This window comes from Scylla paramamosain, chromosome 32 (assembly GCF_035594125.1).
Source record: "Scylla paramamosain isolate STU-SP2022 chromosome 32, ASM3559412v1, whole genome shotgun sequence".
NCBI lineage: Eukaryota > Metazoa > Arthropoda > Malacostraca > Decapoda > Portunidae > Scylla > Scylla paramamosain.
In genome coordinates this window covers 17,588,462-17,611,386 of record NC_087182.1, presented here as the reverse complement: position 1 = coordinate 17,611,386, position 22,925 = coordinate 17,588,462, and the positions used below count along the sequence as shown (strand labels likewise).

The following is a 22,925-nucleotide window of genomic DNA, read 5'->3' as shown; positions in this document are numbered from 1 at the left end:
GCTCAGAGCCTGCCAAGTGACAGGCAAGGGGGACTTTTCATTTTATGTTTCCACGATGTACTATTGCTTTGTGTAAGCCATCTAGAACATTTCATCTAAATCGGCGACCGTAATGAGTATGTGCAGGCAAGGTAAGGAGATAAATGATGCAATTGTTTATTATTAAAACTGTGTGCATGATTCACGTACATAAACATGAATTACATGGATATGTTTTACAGTGAAATCAGTGGACAATATATATATATATATATATATATATATATATATATATATATATATATATATATATATATATATATATATATATAAACACACATATATATCACAGGATTCAATAATTGAATAAATAAATGATAAAACAAAAATTTCATGTAAGCTACTTTAGACGGAGACACTAGAGTGAATAAGCAGCAAGGTGGAAGTCACTACATGAAGCCGCCCATCGCACACCCAAGTACGATACGGAACATTACCTTCCATATCACAACCACTCCCAGCAAGCACTAGTCACCCAAACCATCCAGAGTACACACATTGCACCCAATCACACCCTCTGCCCTGGATATCACAGATCAGACGTGGCCAGGCGCCGCCACCACACCTGCCTCAAGCCAGTCCTCGTTACTTTATTTATTTATTTATTTTTTTCATCGTCTTACATTATTTTTTATTTTATATCCTGCTCCCCTTCCCGTTCTTACAATAACGCATTTTCATCGACTTTTACTTATTTTCAGCATCTTATTAATTTCTTCCATGATTTCCCATTCTTTATTTAACTTTCCATCTTTCTTACTGGATGCATTTTCACCAACTTTGATCTTTCTTGCTTTCATGTTCACTTCGTTTCCTTCCCTTGATTCAGAGATTTATTTCCAGCGTTCTGTGACAGCTCTATCACACCACAGGGTTACTATTTCAGTGATTTATACCACGTTGCAGACAAATGGTGATGGCTTGCAACACCTGACACGCAGGGAAGAAGCAATAATCACTGAGGTGTGGAATGCATAAGGCGTGCACCAGTTCAAGTGCTAACATTTTCAAGTGCTGGGATTACATTTGTCATCAGAAATATCTTGAGGAATAACAGCCAATACCTTGACAATGTGTGTGTGTGTGTGTGTGTGTGTGTGTGTTTGTGTTCTTGACGAATATATACTAATAAATATACTGACTTCTCTTGAAACTGACACTAATCTTCATTTACGTTTATAGTAAGTGGTATTATCGAAGAAATCCAGATCTCTATGGTTATCACATACACGTCCCTGGCTGGTCATGTGAAGCAAACACAACCCTTCAGTATAACCTATAGCATCACTATTGTACAAGGTGAATGCATTATATTACTCACATACTAATCCTGTCACTTTGGATCACGTTAAGATTAGCTACCACAGCTACGTATACTTAGAGGTGGTTAAATCGGATTGCTTGAAAGACAGGTATGTGGGTAACCTAACCTAACCCCACTTGAAACCTTAGCTGTAATCCGTGACCTTAATCCAAATACATAGTTGCTGGTAGACGTAAATGAGTAGATATATTCACGTACATGTGATATTTTTAGGTAGTCCAGTACGAGGATATCCGTCTTAAGTGGAAGCAGACGCACTCCCTTCTCCATCTCCTTGTGACCGCTATCACTTCGCATTACTTCAGTCCTCCTACTATGACCCGTGTTCAGAAACGCTTTGCTCTCTCACCACGGCTATTTTCAAAGACCACAGAGATTGTTAGCCGGGTTTTAAAGAGTGTTTCTCCTGTTAACAATAAAGAAATCTTGTTAATCTGTCACTAGAACCTAAAAAAAAAAAAAAAAAAAAAAAAACACTCTTAAAAAACCGTGTAACTTGAAGTAAAGCCTTTAAATGTAGTGGAGTTGCAGCGCAGAAGTGTTTCAGAATACGAGCCTAAAGTGCCTTTTCTCTTTTCTTCCTCCCAGGGGGCGCCACTTCGGTCCATAATACTGATCAGTTGCGCAGGCTACGTTTAGGAGGCTTATTGAGGCAGCATGGCTTTTCCCTAGCAGTTCTACTCCTTCAGCTTGTGTAAGAACGGCGTGATGAGATCCGCTACGCCGCCTGCATTGGTGAGGTGGACGTGGTGCTTCCCTTCCACCTCATGGTACTGGAAGTGATGGCAGCTCTGACTGAAGGCCTTCAGCATCACCTTGTATTTCTCCTCCGGCTCGTACGCGTGACCGTCTTTCGCCTGGATGAAGCAGAGAATGAATCGGTACAGACACGTTGCAAGAAATAGGTAACGTGTGGGTAGAATTGTGGTTTTGAGTGTGGAAAGAATGACAAGCTGAAGAAGAGGTGGAAGGACTGCGTAAGAGATGACTTGTGAAAGAGAAAGGTTTGAGTGGAGAAGTGAAAGATAGACAGACCTTTGTGGAAGAGGCGTGGGCATCTGCAACTCGGTATGAGAGAGAGAGAGAGAGAGAGAGAGAGAGAGAGAGAGAGAGAGAGAGAGAGAGAGAGAGAGAGAGAGAGAGAGAGAGAGAGAGAGAGAGAGAGAGAGAGAGAGAGAGAATCAAGAAGAAAAAAAAGAAGAAGAAGAAATAAGTAGATGAATTTAAATGTATAGATTTCAAACAATAAATCAATAAATATACACGTGAGATTAAAACTCTAAAAATAACGCTTATGTAATCTGAATCTCGGACACAAGGACACAAGGATAATGTTAGATACGAGAGGAGTTACCAAGACAGGGGCCTGATATGCTTAAAACAACGACCTATCCTTACCCTGACGATGAGTAAGGGGCAGGTGATCGCCTTGGCCATCTCTAGCCACTCATCCATGCTGATGAACCCGATAAAGAAAGTCTTCACCCTCAGGTCCCGCGTCAGCACCAGGCCAGACCCATCCTTGGCCCGCCTGGCGCCTCGCTGCAGCAGTATCCTCGCTCCTCGCTCGTCCAGAGATTGACTCCCCTCCATGGTCTTCTTCACAAGCTCCTCCTCTTCGTACACCAGTGGCTGCTTGGAGGCCTTGTCCTCGTTGTCAAAGTACTGGAGCATGTACTTCTTCAGCGCCCCTGGCTGTCTTTCAGGATCAAGGGACCACGGCTTAATGATGTCGATGGAGATAAAAGCTTTGACATCTTCAGGAAAAACAGACGTGTACATGATGCCCACCACGGCGCCCATGCTGTGGCCCAGGTAGGTGAACCGCTGCCACCCGATGGCCGTCATGGTCTTCTTGATGGCCGCCATGTAGCCCCGGGGGTCGTAGATGAAGCCAGGGGAGAAGTGGTCTGAGCGGCCGTGCCCTGGCAGGTCGAGGGAGAGGAACCTGGTGTTCTCTGGCAGGTGGTGGCAGAGAAGGTCGAAGGTGTTGGCGTTGTCCAGCCACCCGTGTACTCCTGCAGGGGGAGGAACACGCACATTTCAAGAAACTTATCATCCATCATCTGACTTTTCTTTTCGGCAGTCTTCTGGGAACTGGCAATTAAATGGGGCTTTTTTACCTCTTAATTTTGTTGCCTTTGACCTGTGATCCTATTACATAAAAAAGAAGAGACCATTGTAATCCCAATATACACACTAATCCCCTTATTCATAAACGCTTTGCTCTCTCACCACGACTATTTTCAAAGGCCACAGAGATGATTAGCCGTTTCTCCTGTTAATAATGTAGATATCTTGTTAATATGTTACTAAAATCGTTAAAAAGAGAGAGAGAGAGAGAAAAAAAAAACATCCTTGAAAACTCGTGTAACTTAAACTAGAGCCTTTTGAGAGTAGAAGCGTTTCAGAATACACACTTATTATCTCAAGTTACATTTATTCCTACACTATTCTTCTACACCACACTAAGGCGTTCTGTAATGTTGCTGCGTGACTGATGTGTGATATGAATCTTTTGCAGTCCCTGTCTCTGGTCTGCTTGTTACCTGTAATGTTCTGTTGTGAATGAACATTAATAAGAGAAGAGAGAATGAGTACGAAAATAATAATAACAGCAGCAACAACAACAACAACAACAACAACAACAACAATAATAATAAATAAAAAAAATAATAATAAAAAAAACGCAAGGAAGTAAATGAAATATAACGGACATTAGGAACAAGAAGAAAAAAAAAAGAAAGGGTAGCAAGACAATGAAATAAATAAGGAAAATAATAATAATGAGTGGAAGCATGGAAAAAAATGAAGAGTATCTGGAAGAGAGTGAGGGTAGAGGAACACAGAGGAGACTCAGATTGCGTCACCTCAAAGATCACCTCTTATCTCACCCTCAGACAAGACACTTCCACTTCCACGTCATGCAAAGATAAGATAAAGATAACAGTCCCCAAGGGCAATATACAGTTTTAAATAGCTCGTGGTATAGGAAAATAAAAAGTGTAGAGGTTGATTCAGGCATTAGCAACACCAATATGAACCTGGAAGCAATATGACATCGGAGAAAAATAATTAATGCTTTCTTAAAATATACTTCTCTTTTCCTCGATTGCTGGTTGAAAAAAAATATTGAATGAATGAATGAATGAAAGAATAAATAAATAAATGAGTACACCTAAAAAATAAAATAACTAAATAAAAAAGTAAAAAAAAATAATTACATGAACAAATCAGATAAAACAATGAAACAAATAAATCAGAAAATAAAATAAAACAAAGTAAATAAATATAAAAAAACAATTATAACAAATAAATATAATAAACAAGTAAATAAAAACAATAAAAAAAAAACACCCACCGTACATTATTTACTATTTACACATCAAAAGAGAGCCCATGATAAGAGGAAGCACACAACACAACACGCAGCACAGCACGCCTGCCTCCTCACAACTCACTGACTTCACTCACCCAGCACCAATTCGGGACCCGAGCCTCGTATCTTCCCTCGCATGGTGCCCCAGCCGATGTGCACCTCGAAGTCCTCCCACTCCACCGAGGAAGTGTCACTCGCCGCCCTGCAGTGTCCATTACTTGCATGGCTACTACTTGTGCAGCCATTTGTTGCGTGGCCATTAGCTGTGTGGGTTTTTGTTGTTGCATGGTCTCCTCCTACACCATTCAGCTGGGATGTGGACGCCATCTCACTGGATCCTAAGGGCAGAAGGCAAATCAAGTCGTCAGGCAAGAGGGGACAAGGAAATAAAAAGATTAATTAGACACGGCAAGAAAGACTGGGATTGTTGTGTGCAATCTTCAACTTAAAGTATAAAGTATAAAGTGGTATACAATCTTCAAACTGGGGCCTAAGGGCGGGAGAAGGTAAATCCATTCGTCAGATAAAAGATATGGCTAGAAAAGCGGAATGAATATCTACGTTCACATGACAGCCTATACTGTATGAACATTGCACGCTGTACTCGGTGTGCATTTACCGCATTTACTGATCGTTGATTCACAAAGTGGGACGCCTCAAGAGTGTTCCGCAGCTCTGAGGGTGTTATACCCGATGATTCAGCATGAGTTAGTTAAATCAAAGACTTATTAAAATTTAAAGGCACCACAATGACAAAGCCATATCGAGGTGTAGTACTTTCACAACGAAGACAACAGAATTTTGCGAACCATTCCTACGTAGCGTGGCTTCTGGCATCTTGCACCAGTGTTGTTTTCGGGCGGGATCTTGGAGCAAAACGAGGGTGGCCAGCGACTCGGAGTCCGTCCTTCACGACTGACTGAATCAGACTGATCAAAGCAGGAGGATTTCCACCCAGCCACTCCTCTTCTGGAAAAAAATGCGCCCCATTATCATCACCTGATGATAAATCAAGATATACGTCACATTTGCCTGAAAGACGCCGGATTTTTATTTTATTTGGTCTTTTCTGTTACGCTATGCTAGTTTTGAACGAGCTGTGCTGACCGCGACCGACATCTAACGCCTTTTTTTGTGTCTGGAAAACAAGCAACTTCTTCATATTTAAAACGTCCAGGACATGTAAAGTCGCTCTTCCTGTGGTGCATTCTGGCAACAGTAAAATATTCCATTACATAAGACAGAACTCTGCCCGCGCCGCATGACATCACGCCACTTTATCAAGGATCAGATGGCAAAAGTGGAATGTAACTGTGACAGTGCATGGCTCTCCCAGCATCCATCACTCTGCGAACCGCATTCTCAAAGCGGCTATATATAGACCATTCTTTTGACAGATGAGCAGTAAGAAAGACAAAAAATAGAGGCAAGAGGAAGAGGGTACACCATTCTTTTGAGAGCAGAGCAGTAAGGGAGACAGAACAGAGGAAGGAACCGGCTGAACCATTCTTTTGATAGTAGACCAGTGAGGAAAACAAAGAATAGAGGAAGAGGAAGCGGCTAGACCATTCTTTTGACAGGCAGTGATAAAACCCAAGACGGTGATAACTGATAAGAACACCAATGCCCTTCCACCAGAGAGAGACGGACGGGTCAAAGTCCAGTGGTATGACCTCAAATGCTACACTGGGTTAGTGCGTCAAATCAGGCGGATGAGTGTGCGTGTGTACGTGTGCTGTACAGGTGCTGCTGTTGCTATTTCCCCCCACCACCCCCAACACTGCCGCACCATTTCTGCCCCTGTTACGTCACCCTCATAAGCTTTTGTGGTACGTCAGCTGGAGGATGCCTTAAGTGCAAACGGATGGGTTTTCCCGTGTTTCTTAGGTTATTATTTGTGTATATGGTTAGTTAGTTGTTTTTGATTGCTCAGTGTCTTGTTTGAAAGAGGATACTGGTTATATTTTGTGTTTGTTATCATATTTGACAAACTGACATACAATCATGCCGAGTGTTTATTTGTTTCCTGTTTGTGTTATGGTTAGTTAGTTGTTCTTGGGTGCTCAGTGTATTGCTTGAAGAAGAATGCTGCTTATATTTTGTGCTCATTATTTTATTTGACAAACTGATGTAAAGTCTTGACTCTACAACTCTGTGATTTACTCTTGAACACACACACACACACACACACACACACACACACACACACACAGGCTTGCCAACATAACATTTTAAAGCTGGCAGTCATGAGTCAACCACGTGATCTTGAAAGTGAATGACACACACACACACACACACACACACACACACACATTAGGCTTGTGAATTTTATTTACCTTTACTACTTTTAGAGGGGATATTCGCTAACCGTACTCGTTTCCTCTACATCCATCAACTCCTGCCACTTTTGGTGGGTAAAAAGAACCGATCAGTATGTAAAAACTATTGTATACGTGATTACTTAGTCGCCAATTTTCCTGATACGGATTTACACGTCGGAACTGTTCAGAAAGTAGTGGTGCCTGGTTTCTTCCTTACCTAAACTCCACAATACCAAACTGTTGCCGCGCCTTTAAAATTAATTATAACAATAAGAAAATGCATTTAAAAAGTTATGGACGACATTACGAACAGAGAGAGAGAGAGAGAGAGAGAGAGAGAGAGAGAGAGAGAGAGAGAGAGCTGCACGAGAGCGGGAGTGTCACTGAATAGCGGGGTCTCACTGTACATCTTAACCCCTTCCAGCATACGTAAAGAGATTATCACTTTCAAACTTCTGATTAGATAAGTAAAATGGAGAACAGTTACTCAAGATGGTACTTTTCCACGTTCTACAGTCTGGCGCTTGCTGTTACCCACTCCCCGCGCGGCAGCGCTTCCAATTTAATATCAAGAGCTGAACAAGTTATTCCTTTCAAGAACAAATTTTTTTTTCTCTCACCGTTTTTACGTAAGTTCACTGCTGACACCGACATCTGTTGTTTTATGGGTTTTAAGAGTGTCTGGTAAAATTCGTAAGAGAAATCACGTTTAAATCAATACTCACAAAACTGGACGTTATCCCTTTATAGAACGAATGATCTCACTCTTTAAATTCACAGTTGATTCTAACATCTTTCACTATTCTATGACTAATAAGAAAAGGTGAAAGTAAATAGGAATCCGGTTTCACTCAACACTCACAAACTGGGCAAGTTATCCTTTTAAAGAAAAAGTTTTCTGTAATCTGTAACTTCATTCCACAGCTGATTATAACAATACTTCTACCTCCAAGAAAATGTAAGTTATCTGTTAAAAACTCGTAGTTACTTTCAAGAGGAGGTGTTTGTCTTACTGAACTTTATACCAGTAAAGTATATTTGTCTTCAGTACTCTTAGGGAAGCAGATATAAAGACTCATGCAAGGGGAAGATAAGGTGTGTTTTCGTGGCACTGATAATACAAGTCGTGCTTGGTGTTTAGTAACGAGCTGAGGCAAGAATAACTGTTATCATTTCTATCTTATCCTCCACTAGGTGATCAGAAGGCTTGTTCATGTACTAATGTCTGAATGGAGTAGGAGATGCATCCATACTGTACTGCAAATGTCTTAATGAATTAAAGGGGAAACACTTATTTCTCCTTGCATGCTCCATTCCTCTTCTGTCAGCCTTTCCACAATGCTACACCATGATCTTTCACGCTATTGTTTTAATTAATTGTAAGTAATTATGATATTTTGATGTTTATGCAGCTGCTCACTCATTCATCACCTGTGAGGTGATGTAATTTTCTTTAAATACAGAATAACAACAGATTTTTTCACTAACTGCATACTTAACCTGACAAATTATAAGATATATTGTACAGTTTCTCATTCATTCCATCTTTTAAAAATGATGCCATATCTCCTTTTTGTTTTATTTGTCTTATTTTATCATTATTCATGTAAGAGGGGCACTGGCCAAAGGCAACAGAGAGAGAGAGAGAGAGAGAGAGAGAGAGAGAGAGAGAGAGAGAGAGAGAGAGAGAGAGAGAGAGAGAGAGAATCCCTAAGTAAATGTTAAAAGAATCATCTAAAATTGGACAATAAGTGTCTTGAAACCTCCCTCTTTGTACTTTCTATTAATTAATGATATAACTTCTGGTTATTACAGAGTGACCTTGAGCAAAAAATGGTCCCACAGGAGGTCACTTGGCAGCCCCTGTCTGTTGACCTGGAGTGGGGGAAACTGTCAGGCAAGATTGGTATTATTGGCAGCAAGGATTCCATAAGCAGCCTGAGAATCCTTGGTGTGCACGGCTGGCTGGACAATGCCAACTCCTTTGACACGCTTGCTCCCTTCCTGCCAAGAGGGACAGAACTGCTGGCACTGGATCTGCCCGGACATGGACACTCAGACCACCTGCCCATTGGTGCACACTATGATATACTTTCATATGTCCTTAACTTAAAGAAAGCAGTGGTTAAATGTGGGTGGGACAAATTTATCCTCATCGGTCATAGTATGGGTGCATGTGTAAGTAATATATTTACGTCTTTCTTCCCTGAGCACGTGACAGCCCTTGTCAGTCTGGATTACATTGGGGTACGAGACCTGTCTCTTGCTACCATTCAGAAGCACATCTTTGTGTTGTTCAAGGGAGAGGAACTGAGGAAACAAAAGCCTGTTGTGTATAGTGAAGAGCAGGCAATAGAACGTTTGATCAAAGCAAGAACAAACTTGGGGATTAATGCAGCTATTGACAGAGATGCAGCATATGTCCTCCTGCCCAGATCTGCGCAGCAAGTGGAAGGTGGATACGTGTGGACTCATGATCCTCGGGCCCGGGCAAACTTCCAGGGGATGTATGGCAAGTCATGGCACACATACATATCCCAAATCAAATGCCCTGTTTTGATTGTCACAGCCAACCATGGATTATTCACCAGTGCTGTGCAGGAAGCCTTTGAGGAGATCCTTGATGTGTACCGCAGTAATGCCAAGTGGTTTGACGTGGTGGCAGTGGACGGCTCACACCACGTGCACCTCACACACCCCAAGAGAGTAGCTGAGCCTCTCATAGCCTTCCTTCACAGAGTGGTTAAGGAGACTGCTCCTGTCCCACCTCTCCCAGCAAGATTATGATCTCTGTCTGGGAGTGTTGCATGTGACAAACATCTGTCTATCTAACTATTTATTTATGAACTTGTTGTGGGACCAGCAGCTCAAGAGTCATGGTGAGAAAGTGAGCTGCTTGAAACCAAATTGTATTAACATTACTTTATTTATATTTAGGGATCAATAATGTCCAATTTGCTAATCAATCAATATGTTAAGTTGGTTATGCATGACTGTATGTAATATATATATATATATATATATATATATATATATATATATATATATATATATATATATATATATATATATATATATAATTATTTATATACAAAGTGCTGGTTATTTATTGCGTAGGACTTTTCCTCTACCTGGTGCTGTACAATTATACTATTTTCTTTTCTTTGACAAATCACCCCAGATACTTCTTGTTTGTGAAGTGTATTACGTATCTATATTTATGTCTCAATGACAATACGTGTAGTATGTGTGTTTGCTTTGGCTGTGATCAGTAAAGTAAGTCACACAGTGCATCCTCCATAGCCCATTCCTTAGTATGTCACACAAAAATTATGGATGGAATTCATTTGTCCTCAAAGCACAATTATGTTATCTATTTTGGTACAATATGCAACACTACCAGCAGTGAGGGAGACCTGGCAGCACCTGTGACACAGTGGAGCCAAGGGTGTGACACTGATCTCCAGGAGTGGTTTAGCCTCCCTGTGTCTGTCACCTTCCATTGTCATCCTCCCTGTTTTTATTTTATCTGTTTATTACTATTTATTATTAAACTGTGTGAGCCCAACATAGGGCAACATTTTCCTGGTGGTTAGGGCATCAAGTGGCATGCCATGCCGCTCACCCTCGACATGTCATTACGGACAGGATCTCTGGGCTACGGGGTCACACTTCCTGTATCCACTCTCTCCTGGTGAACAGAAATTGCAGTGTGAATGGAAACAAAATCTTAAATATTTGCTTCTCTTTAAGGTAACTTTCTGTACTTCAGGAAATAAATTTATCTCTGAACATGAGCTTTTCTTTTTGGCCTTATAAAAGCAGGTACAGTTATATATATCAATTAAAACAAAAATAGGCAACAACTTAAGAATGCATGAATAAAACGTAAATTAATAAAATGTAGAAATCTTATCAAGTATGCTTTAATGCATAGAATGATAACAAGTGTGGTGCAAATCATTCTCATGTTAGTAACAAATGTAGACATGCTTGGTTTTCTTTGTATACTGCCTTCATTACTTTACCCTGTCCATCACACTCACACCACAGGCTTCTACTAATTCCCATGACTTGAATCTTGGCTCTTTTAGACCAGCATGTGCTATGAAGATCAAGGAATGCAATACACAATACAATGATATATCAAGATGGTGAGATCAGAAGGAAAGAATGAGGGTCAAATTGTGCAAGTAGAAGTCTGAATCATTCCTCTTCTTTATCTGAAAATCACTATTCCTTTACTCAACCTAATCTGAGTGTCACTTAAACCATAAACTGCTCTATCTGTGGTGATGCATTCCTTTGTTGGTTTCCTGTGGGAGCTCCAACATGTAAGAATCATTGGTATTACTTGACTGTTAATGACTACATGCCCAACACATATACCTATATCATTACTTAGGTCTCCCAATTCTGAGTAAATCAGAGCCGATTACATAAGTGCATGTTTTACAATTAACATTTTTTAGAGCCACAGATAGTAAACACAGAACATAAGATTAGGTTAATTCACATTAAGACTGTGAAATTCATTATGCTGACAAAAATATAATAAAGGTTTCAAGTAACTCACTGAAAAACTTTGCAGCACTCATCCCCAACACACCCTATATGAAAAAGCAAATTGCAGGAAAACAAATAGCAGATTGATTAAAAATGCACCAAAACTCACCTGAAAACTCATCTGAAATGCAGAGTGTTGGCGAACCATGAACATTCACTAACCAAAATTTATTGAATCACTTATGGCAGATGCATTATTCAATAGTTCTGCATATATCAGAAGGAAGCAACTTGTAAGAATTTATTGTGGGTTTTGTATGTAGATGTAGATGTAGATGGAAAACTATAGCCTTTGTATTGACAGCTGCTTAGGATTCTTCTGGTTTTGCCTGATGTCTTACTGTAGAGCTTGCTTTCTTTTGTATTCTCTCTTTCATTCACATTTTATATAGTACTTCTTTATGTCCTTCAAGTTATTGTTCCTGGCTTGTGAACATGAACGCTCCAAGGGTTATGTTGTGGTCTTCCTGACATGGTTGTTGTAAAGTGACGGTCTTGAAGTGTGGCTCCTGATATCTTGGCCAGCATAGAAAAATATCACCATACCTCACAAAAGCTAACCATGCAGACGTACGGGTAAGAAATGGTGTGTTGGAAGGAATACCACAATATCTTATGTAAAGAAATGGTGTGTTGAAAGCAATATCTTATCATACACACTCAAATAAGCAATGGAGAGATATGAAACGATAGTAAATTTGTAGTTCCAAGGATGCTGTTTACAGAAATAATACTACTGCATGTATGATATTGCTTAAACTATAACAGAACTGAAGTAATGTCGAAGGTACACTGCACCACATACAGATCAACAATACCTAATTTTTTGGACTGGTTAGCTCTGGTTAGGTGAACCAGGTTAGACTACCTTAGCTCATCTAACCTGATCTAACCGTTTATATTGATAAAAACATGGTTTGACTTATCTTGATGCAATACGATGCACCAAAAACCAGGAAAATGACAAGCAAAATAACTTACCTGCTAATCTGAAGACACCAATTGAAGAGCCAAGTTCCTTTTATATTAATGTGCTGCACAGGTGAGGGAGGGACGCGAGCAGTGAGCAGGAGCACAGAATACAGAGACACAGGGGAGAAGTAATGGTATAGGATAGTCGCTAGACGGAAACACCAGCTGACGCACCGTAAGTCAGCTGACGGAGTTTGTTTACATTGGGCTCCCAGGAAAGTGATGCAAGAGAAGGATTCGAGCAGAATTTTAGTTAGCGAGGTGGGACAAACGAAGCTAGTAGGATGCTTAGGTAGGGCGAGTGGCTACGAGTGGCTAAGTTCAAGGCCGTGGTGTTTAGTTTATGGTGTTAACGGTATTGACAATCCAGTTGCAGCCCCGCCTCGCTCGCTAGTCACTACAGCTTGCGTCTATGATGTAATAGAGCACTATCGATTTATTTTATTGGTTTCTAGTGGTTAGGCGATTTTTTGACGTGTTTTCTGTCTTCCTATATGCTACTCGCTATCCATCCCTCCTAGTCTGACGTCACCGATGACATAACATTATGACATTTATTTATTTATAGCCCCCTTCAATCTTTAAAGTGGTTAGAAATTGCAAAATCCACTCTTTTTAATCACCTTTCTTGTAGATGCTTATAAAGATTTCGTGCATTACCTCTGGTGCCGTTAGTTGTTTTGTATTGCAACGAAAGGGTTAATTAATGGATATGTAATGATGCAAAAGCTTATCTCACACAGCTGCTCTTTGATATGAAGTATCTTATAGCTCAACCGGTAACGTTTTGGCCTCATGGTCAGAATCCTGTGTTCGATCCCCACCACGGCGCCTTCCTCCTCCCCCTCCCCGCCATTAGCTCAGGTTTATTAATTTGATAGTTCAGTGTGTTATGGCTATGCCCTACTCGAGGCGATGGAAGCAAAAGCGCCCTAGTTTGAGGAGATAAAAGACGAAGAAGAAAAGACGAGAGGATTATAAGAAGTCGACAAGAGTGATGGCAGAGAGTGTACAAGGTGAGTAATGTGATGAGATATTTCGTCATGTTAGAGACTCAATAGCTAAGATGGTGTATGAGGTGGTGATGGGGAGGCTGAGTGAATGGGAACTTAATGGCTTTAGGAATGAGCGGAGGAAGGGGAGGAGCGATGTGTCTGTTGAGAATGAGGTAACAGGATGTACGAGAAAGAGTGAAGAGTGTACCACGCCTTCCTGTCTGCTCCTCTCTCTTCTCTCTCTCTCTCTCTCTCTCTCTATGTATCTGTTTATAATTTATCTTTATTATTACTATTCTTTAATACTTGAAAGAGGCGCACAAAGGCACAAAGATGAAAAAAAAAAGTCGTACGCGCGCGCGCGCGTACATTTTCAACAAACGCACACATACACACACACTGCATAAGCATATGTACAACGAAAGACAAGGCAACACACACACACACACACACACACACACACACACACTGCATAAGCATATGTACAACGAAAGACAAGGCAACACACACACACACACACACACACACACACACACACACACACACACACACACACACACTGCATAAGCATCTGTACAACGAAAGATAAGGCAACACACACACACACACACACACACACACACACACACACACACACACACACACACACACACACACACTGCATAAGCATCTGTACAACGTAAGACAAGGCAACACATACACACACACACATACACACACTGCATCACCATCTGTACAACGAAAGATAAGGCAACACACAAACACACACACACACACACACACACACACACACACACACACACACACACACACTGCATAAGCATATGTATAACGAAAGACAAGGCAACACACACACACACACACACACACACACACACTGCATAAGCATCTGTACAACGAAAGACAAGGCAACACACACACACACACACACACACGCACACTGCATAAGCATCTGTACAACGTAAGACAAGGCAACATACACACACACACTGCATCACCATCTGTACAACGAAAGATAAGGCAACACACACACAAACACACACACACACACACACACACACACACACACACACACACACTGCATAACAATCTGTACAACGAAAGACAAAGCAACACATACTGCATCACCATCTGTACAACGAAAAATAAGGCAACACACACACACACACACCTTGAAATACCTTGAAAAAACACTGAATATTTACTGGGAGGGACTGGAAGGGAGTTAGGGAAGGTACCACTCTGATAACGTCACGGCTGGGGGGGCTTGTGACGTCACGGGTGGGGGGTTGATGACGTCACAGCGACCGTTATTTACGTACGTACGTATTGCATTTTGAAAATGACCCCTCTAAAAAACGCAGCTAGACAGGAATGCTTTATAAATTCAGACTTACCACACATTTTAACTAGTGCCACAAATAACAACACATTTCAAAACGCAGTAGTATTAAAGATATTTAAAAAGAAGTATCTGGAAACTGTTAGAACCTTCACCCCATTTAAAATCGTTCAAATGTCCACCCATTCTGGCTTAAACATAACAGAAAACACTTTAAAAAATCTGAACTATTTTCTAAAACCATTTAAAGTGAGCTACAAGCACAAATAAAAAAATCTACCGAAAAAAAATTCAATATTATTGGAAGTTGAACACGAATAAAAACAAGTGTACGGTGCACGCATTTCACTGAGCGGGACGGCAACACACTTAAAAAAATACCAACTATTTTTTAAAACCAATAAGGACCTAGTACAGGCTGAAATAAAAAATCTAGTTATGGGACCGTAAAAAAATACGCCGAAAACGGCCCTCTTATTTACACAAAAAACAACGCCAAAATCACCACTTTTCACGGAACACACGCGCTCAAATAACTTAAAAAACAACGAAATATTTTTACAAACCATAAAATCTTAGTTACAAGCCGAAATAAAATACTTAGGAAATTAAAAAAAAAATATTGGAACCGGAGGGGGCTGGGGATCCTTATCCAAGATGGCGGTTGGGGGCCAGTGGAGGGGACGACCAACCCTTCTCACTCATTTAAACCCTCGCCAAACTTAAACTAAATAATGGCAGGTATATCTAACGAGCGGATATTAAAGCCTGGTCATGTGGCTCCGCTTTGCGACAGTATTGGTTTAAAACACTCACAGATAAGATAAATAATGGCTGATAAATAGAGACGACCCAGATAGTTTACATTTTCATTAAGTTAAATTTTACGGTTTTTAGCAACGAGACGAGGCTGACACAGGGATATATTGTGCTGGAGGTTAGGTGAGATGCGTTAAAATGAGTTAAAACCGTGGATTGTTCAGTTATTCATTAAAAAAATACGTTAAGTTACCTAAATTTATTCTAACACTTCCTGACCTTACCTTCCCTGTGGTGGTGATGGTAGTGGTTTTTGTCACCCTGTGGTGGTGATGGTGGTGGTTCCCTGCTTTTGTCCACTTTTGTCTACCTTCCTGCCTCCTCGTCACTATGGCTGGCTGTCTAGCACCTTCTCACAGCCAAACTTTTCTTTATTTTGCTTGTTTTCACCCACTGCTGCTTTTGGGTGTCCACTGCTAGAGCCCACGCCTTCCTCATTACCAACTAAAGAAGGTTTAATTCATGGGTAAGCCTTGGCAGCCACTGTGTAGGCGTGGTTACACACAAAAAAAAAAAAAAAAAAAAAGAAAAAAAAAAAAAAAAAATTCTGTCAGGCTGGGAGTTGAAACAGACTCGCACCAACACCACCCATAGACAGGACACACTGGTTAACCTGTCAGGCAGCAGCAGTCAGCGTTGCCAGATTGTTTTGGCCATATTATCGTACTGGTTGAAAACCACTGAGGGACACTGAGGGACAGAGATGTTAGATTTAGATGTAAACAGCTTGCGCAGAGGAACATATAGCCTGCAGCATCTTTGACTTGTGCTGTCGTTGTTATCTTACAGGGCGTAACCCATTAGAAAACTGACCTAATTATTTCACAAACCACGGTATTAATTATGGGATTGGATAATGAAACCAAGTGGAACATTCGAACACGTTTCTCTATTTGGTTTAGTGTCGTACAGTTTTATTATATTTATTTGCTCACTGTCGTACTTTTTACGTCACCACATTGCTAGAACACCAAGGGAAGAAAAAGTAAAAGCTGCTGTTGCCTGTCAGAATTGGATCTAGGTATAAATAAATACTGGATGCTGCAGTGAACATGTAGGTGATGGAAACACACATATTTATATTGCCTGTCAGCTTCTCAGCCTCCTCCCTACGTCATCATTAACTGTACGGCATTCAACGCTAGAACCTAGCTCACTGCAACAAAGATCTCGTACATAGTAAGTAAACAACTTAACGAAGTGTCCTGTAGTTTTTCTCCAATTATTAATGATATGTATTTAGGAAAGTGTTTTGTTTGTTAAGGGCATTGTTGTTTTTTTCATTACACACACACACACACACACACACACACACACCTTTCTCTCTCTCTCTCTCTCTCTCTCTCTCTCTCTCTCTCTCTCTCTCTCTCTCTCTCTCTCTCTCTCTCTCTCTCTCTCTCTCTCTCTCTCTCTCTCTCTATATATATATATATATATATATATATATAAAACCTAAATTCTGCTGTATTTGGAAAGTGTCAGTTTTGCATAATATTTGGAATAATTACATATGTACGATAATTTTACCAGAAGTACAATATTTCAACCTGTGTAGTACGATAATATGGCCAAAACAATCTGGCAACGCTGTCACACTGGATTCACTCACTCAGGCAGCAACAGTAGAAGCTAAAGCGTTGCAGAGGGAGGTTGTACGTTGCGTTGGTCCCGCCTGAGCTGACTGAGCTGGTTCCGAGGTCTCAGTCTCCCGTGAGTTCGTAAATGGCATGGATTGTTTATTTAGTTAGTGAGTTGATTACGTGGTTTGCTGTATGTATGTAGGGAATTTTTTATATTAGGTTTTCTTTTGTTTGTAAGGTATGATTATAAGGACAAGTTGTGTGTTTGAGAGAGAGAGAGAGAGAGAGAGAGAGAGAGAGAGAGAGAGAGAGAGAGAGAGAGAGAGAGAGAGAGAGAGAGTGTGCTGTGCTTAAATATACGTATTACCTGAATTGTGTGTGTGTGTGCGTGTGTCACACACACGTGTGTGTGTGTGTGTGTGTGTGTGCCAAGACATTCCATAATTGTTGCTTGTTATTTATTATTCAGGTCATGAGAAGGATTGTCATTGTCCTCTCTCTCTCTCTCTCTCTCTCTCTCTCTCTCTCTCTCTCTCTCTCTCTCTCTCTCTCTCTCTCTCTCTCTCTCTCTCCTTTTCTACATCTCTATGTATCTGTATTCATTAATCTATAAATTATTCTTACCATAATTTCCTTTTATTATCAGTGTTTTTTCCTTCCTTCTTTTCCTGTTAATTTTCCTACACTTCACCTTTTACTTTCAATTTTCCACGATTTTTTTCCTTAATTTATTCATATTTACTCACTGATTTCGTCACGTGTCGTTTGTTTTTGTTTGTGTACAGTTACTCCCCCTAAAAAGAAAAAAAAAGGACGATAGAAATTATAATCGATTTCTTTGTGCAGTGACTAAAGAAAAAATATGCCAGAAAGAAGAAGAAGAAAGAAGAAGAAGAAGAAGAAGAAGAAGAAAAAAAAAAAAAACATAACTGCTTCTATCTGCATTAAATCAAATGGGAAATAATACAGGGACTAATGAAATGATTTATATTGTGAGTTACGTAAAGGAAAAGAACTGAGGATGTGACAGGTGCAAGTGTTAATTGTGGGGTGCTGTTTTTTATATATTTTTTTTTATACTTTAGCTTATTTATTTATTTGTTTATTTATTTCTATTTGTTTTATTCTTTCGTGTGAGGCGTCTGGTGCAATGTGACCTCATTCTTAGGGCCAGCTGTTCAGTTTTCTGCTGTTGTGATCTGGATAGTAATGGTTTTGCTTTATTTGTTTTCATTTTTCTTTCTTATTTACTTACTTTTCTTTTTGTTTCTCTCTGTTTCTTTTTTCTTTTTTCTTTCTCTTTCTTCCCTATCTCTCTTTTTCCTTTATCGATTTTTCTTCTTCTTATTTACTTACTTTTCTCTGTTTCTCTCTTTTTTTTCTTTATATCTTCCTTTTTTTTTCTTTCTTGCTTCCCTTTCTTACCTATCTCTTTTCTTCCTTTCCTTTTCTTTCTCTCCTTTTCTTTTCTTTCCTTATTTCCTTCCTTCCTTTCATTCTTCCTTCCTTCCTTCCTTCGTTACTCACCTAATTACTTCCTTATTTAACTGCCTTCCTTCCTTCCTTTTCCTTTCCTTTCTTTCTTTCCTTCCTTTTTGTTACTTAGTTATTTAGTTCATTAGTTTGTTTATTTAGTTCTCTCCTTCCTTCCTTCCTTCGTTCTTTCCGTACTTTTTTTATTTTTCTTTTATTAATATTATCATCCTTTTTTATTTCCTCTCTGGTTTCCCGCTGCCCTGTTCTTGAAATTAAAATACTCTTCATTCCTGCATTAAGTGTAACATTGCGTCTATCCTTACCACCACCACCACCACCACCACCGTCATCACCATCACCACCACCACCACTGCCACGCGACAAAAACGTCAAGTGGGACTTTAAATTAATGAAAATCTCTCTCTCTCTCTCTCTCTCTCTCCTCTCCTCTCTCTCTCTCTCTCTCTCTCTCTCTCTCTCTCCTCTCTCTCTTCTCTCTCTCTCTCTCTCTCTCTCTCTCTCTCTCTCTCTCTCTCTCTCTCTCTCTCTCTCTCTCTCTTAAACAAAAACACACAACCAAGTCACTTTCTTTCTAATTCCTTCCTTATTTTTTCTTTTTCTTTCTTTCCTTTCTTACATCTCTCTCTCTCTCTCTCTCTCTCTCTCTCTCTCTCTCTCTCTCTCTCTCTCTCTCTCTCTGGTAAACAAAAACACAACCATTATTCGTACAAGTCACTCAGGTGGTAAAATCATCATTAAAAGTCACATTAACCTGCCGCGTCCTCTTCCAGCGTATACTTCCTTTAGCCTCGAGTTCTCTGATCAGCTGACGGCCTCCCTGCCAGACACGACGCCTGATAGATGACCAGACCAGATAGCTTAGCCCTGACTCCTATGGCCTTTCAATATTAAACATCTGAATGCGGTGGCTGTCTTATTTACTCTTATTTATGCTGAGATTGGATGATTTTGTAAAGTTTCACGGGTGCTGTCTTGAAATCAATGAGCTGTGTTCTGTCTGGCGAAATTCTTGCCGTTAAAAGATTCTAGTTTTGTAAGATTTAGTGTTAGAATGGAGTGAGTTGATATTGTGTTCTCAGAGGTCACCTGGATTTAAAGGGTTGATGTGAAATGATCTGGTGTTGGGAGTAGGGTGTGGTTTTGACCTGCTGTGGCTTCTGGTAAAGGTGTTGAAATGTTTTTTTTTTTTGGCTTAGAGCGCTTTTTTTTATCTTTTTATTATTGCTATGGCTTGTTGAAGAGTTATGGAATTAGTTTGTTTAGCTTCGAGTGTAATTTTGATTGGCATGGCTTATTTGAAAGTGAGTGAAATGACCTGGTTTAAGTTGAGTATAATTTTATTTGTCATTTCTCCTTGTTGTGAAAATGGTATTTGTTTAGTTCAGTGTATAATTTTTAATCACCGTGGCTTCTCGTTAAAGTTATTGAAGTGCTTGGTTTAAGTTCAGAGTATAATATTGATCGTCTTGTCTTCTCATAAAAGCTTCACCAAATTATCTGTTATGAATTTACAGCTCAACTTTGAAAGACACTACTGACAGATAACGAGCGATGGAGTAACTGAAACCTTTTAGTACCTGTAGTTTCATTTCTGCTAAGTTCGATCATCCGGGGGTCAGCCAGATGAAGCAACACGTGTCACTCTGTCATCACGAGTCACGGGGTTAAGTGAGTGAAGTGAGCGAATGTAGCAATAAAAGACGCACTAAGGTTTTACTGCCTCGTTGTGTTTCCCTTTATAGTCCTCGCTCTCGGTTATAAATTGGAAGGATAGACCTCTATTAATTTAAGTCAATGTTCCTTCAGTTTAGTTAAGTGTTAAGACGGAGTTCGTGGATTTATTGAAATGTGATGGTGGTGGTGGTGGTGGTGGTGGTGGGTCGAGGGGAAGCGTTAAACACAGAGGTGGGTGCAGCCTTTTACCTGAGTACTGAGCATGACTGGGCTATCTTAGTCTTACGTACTTAGGTAAATGTGCAGGATCATACCCACACACACACACACACACACACACACACACACACACACACTGTCCTGCTCAGTGCGTACATACAATTTCTTGCCGTGTGGTGTTTAAATGCCCGGGTAGGGTAGCATCTGTTTAAATGTTCCTTCTGACTGGGTATGACACGTAGCTTGGCACTGAACACCACACTGCCACGCGTCACGCCACACCACGCCACACACATCTCCACACAACACCCCACCACAACACAATCCACCCCTCCAGTACCCCACCAAACCACACACACAACACCCCACCACAACACACTGCCACCGCCGCTCCAACATCCCACCACATCGAACCACAATACACCACACAGCATACCACCACCTGTCTTGGCGTGGTAACAGGTTTGTGCATAAAGTCTACCACAGCGGCATGAGGCCCAGCGTGGCAACAGTATATTGAGCCCTGCGCAGGTGGGGGCGAGCCAATGGACTTCATGATGAGAGGGTACAACTTGTCTTGCGCCCACCACCACCACCACCACCACCCTCCCTGCCTTCTGCCTCCCCCCGTCCCTTTGAAACTCGAGAGCACATTTGATGCCGCTGATGTCTGTATATTGTTTTCGTGATTGGTTTGCGTAATACGAGTGGTAGAAAGTGGGCAAAAAAAAAAAAGAAAAGAAAAGAAAAGAAAAAGAAGAAAGAGATAGAAACAGGACTCGTGAATGTAAACTCTTAACTTTTTTTACTTCTCTTTACTTCTTTTTATTTATCTTACTTTCTGTTTAACCTATTTACATGAGCTTTGTTATTTGTGCTAAAGAAAAGAAGAAGTTGAAGGGTTGCTATTTATAACCTCTCTGATTTGTATCCAACTTGTCGTTCTCCCGAACTTCATATGTGTTTACGAGAGAGAGAGAGAGAGAGAGAGAGAGAGAGAGAGAGAGAGAGAGAGAGAGAGAGAGAGAGAGAGAGAGAGAGAGAGAGAATGTGTGGAATTTATTACATAAGACATAACAGTTGGGATGTTTGTAGTCTTTTTTTTTCTTTCTTTTCTTATTTTCTTGCTTTACTTTCCTGTTTTTTCCCTTCTTTTTCTTTTCATCATATAATTTCATTCTATTATTCGCCTTTTTCCTAATTTTCTTTTTCTTTTTCTTTTCTTTTCTTCTTTTTCTTCTTTTTCTTCTTTTTCTTCTTCTTCTTCTTTTTCTTGTCGTGTACGCATTAGGGAAAAAACAAAACAAAGTAAAAAAAAGAAAAAGATAAGTAAAAAAAGATATTTATAACGATTTGCATATTCATTTATTTTCCATCATTTATCTATTCACTTACCTAGGTAGTTATTTCATTAGCCATCAGTCATCCAGGTAGTCAGGCCATCAGCTAGTGAGTTAGTTAATTGGTTAGTTGATTAGTGAATTAATTTCCTACATAGCCCATTAATTGATTGTGTATTTATCTGTCAAGTTTTTTTTTTTTTTCTGTGGCCATTTAATACATCCCTCCTAAATTGTTAACTACTCTACGATATTTCCTCTTGTTCTACTGTGAGTTAATTTCGCAACATAGTACGTTAATTGGCTGTCTTTTCATCTATCAAACTTTTTTTCGTTTTTCTTTCTTTCTTTCTTCCCCCTTTTTTGTAACCATTTCGCGCAATCGTTCCTTAACAAATACTTCAATATATTTCCCCTTGTTCCCACAGTCACCTACAGACAATATACTGGCTAGAAATTGCGATCTATATATTCTTTTTAACGCTTTCACTGCGGTATGCAACAGTTCACAGCACTAAAAGCAATGCGTGGAATCTTTATCAGCATTGACAAGAGAGAAGCGAATAAAAGGGGAAAAAAAAATATATACTTTGCAATTTCTCGCCAGTACAATGTTTAGAGGTGGCTGTGGAACAAGAAAAGACATCTCAGAGTGGTTAGTGGTTAAGCAAAGATGCGTCAACTAACAGTGAAAGGGTTAATTCTTTTTTTTTTTTCCATTGTAGATGCTTATAAAGATTGCATATATTGTTTTCTGTGGTGTGCGTTGTTGCATGTCGCAGTGAAAGGGTTAAGTCGCAAAGGGAGGAGGGTATTAAAAGCTCCCACGCCTTTACTTTTTTAGATAGTAAGTAATTT

The 22,925-nt window shown here is 40.1% G+C and overlaps 3 protein-coding genes across 13 annotated transcripts in view; 2 read left to right on the top strand and 1 right to left on the bottom strand.

Annotated features, from left to right (window-relative positions):
• Nucleotides 1-144: 144 nt before the first annotated feature.
• LOC135089319 (probable serine hydrolase) lies at nt 145-16,262 on the bottom strand. 3 transcript variants are annotated; one of them, XM_063984856.1, is made up of 5 exons: nt 12,611-12,981; nt 5,552-5,711; nt 4,838-5,080; nt 2,762-3,381; nt 145-2,220 (listed from the first exon to the last, which is right to left on the bottom strand). In XM_063984856.1, the coding sequence occupies exons 2-5, from the start codon at nt 5,577-5,579 to the stop codon at nt 2,041-2,043; spliced, it is 1,071 nt and encodes a 356-aa protein (XP_063840926.1). In that variant the 5' UTR covers nt 5,580-5,711; nt 12,611-12,981; the 3' UTR covers nt 145-2,040. The 3 variants fall into 3 exon arrangements, with proteins under 3 accessions (XP_063840926.1, XP_063840928.1, XP_063840927.1); XM_063984858.1 differs by lacking the exons at nt 5,552-5,711; nt 12,611-12,981 and adding an exon at nt 15,982-16,262; XM_063984857.1 differs by lacking the exon at nt 5,552-5,711 and having other exon boundaries at nt 12,611-12,982.
• Nucleotides 6,284-10,855, top strand: LOC135089320 (probable serine hydrolase). Of its 6 annotated transcripts, none has more exons than XM_063984860.1 (2): nt 6,284-6,432; nt 8,879-10,855. In XM_063984860.1, the coding sequence occupies exons 1-2, from the start codon at nt 6,421-6,423 to the stop codon at nt 9,848-9,850; spliced, it is 984 nt and encodes a 327-aa protein (XP_063840930.1). In that variant the 5' UTR covers nt 6,284-6,420; the 3' UTR covers nt 9,851-10,855. The 6 variants fall into 6 exon arrangements, with proteins under 6 accessions (XP_063840930.1, XP_063840933.1, XP_063840934.1 ...); XM_063984863.1 differs by lacking the exon at nt 6,284-6,432 and adding an exon at nt 6,442-6,571; XM_063984864.1 differs by lacking the exon at nt 6,284-6,432 and adding an exon at nt 6,496-6,629.
• A 1,062-nt stretch (nt 16,263-17,324) lies between the features above and the next one.
• Nucleotides 17,325-22,925, top strand: part of LOC135089318 (uncharacterized) — an 83,105-nt gene continuing 77,504 nt past the window's right edge. Inside the window, exon 1 of one of the 4 annotated variants that reach the window (XM_063984851.1) lies at nt 17,325-17,467. The gene's annotated coding sequence lies outside the window, so the exon portion shown is untranslated. Of the gene's footprint in view, nt 17,505-22,925 lie in introns of all 4 variants that reach the window. The other 3 variants (XM_063984852.1, XM_063984855.1, XM_063984854.1) reach the window with 3 other exon arrangements.

What these genes read in the sequence shown, in the direction of transcription:
- LOC135089319 (XM_063984856.1), bottom strand. Translation starts at nt 5,579, where the DNA reads ATGCCAGAAGCCACGCTACGTAGGAATG. An exon ending in AGCCACGCTACGTAGGAATG is followed by an intron (nt 5,081 to 5,551) that starts GTTCGCAAAATT and finishes TTCTGCCCTTAG; the next exon opens with GATCCAGTGAGATGGCGTCC. An exon ending in GGGTCCCGAATTGGTGCTGG is followed by an intron (nt 3,382 to 4,837) that starts GTGAGTGAAGTC and finishes CTCCCCCTGCAG; the next exon opens with GAGTACACGGGTGGCTGGAC.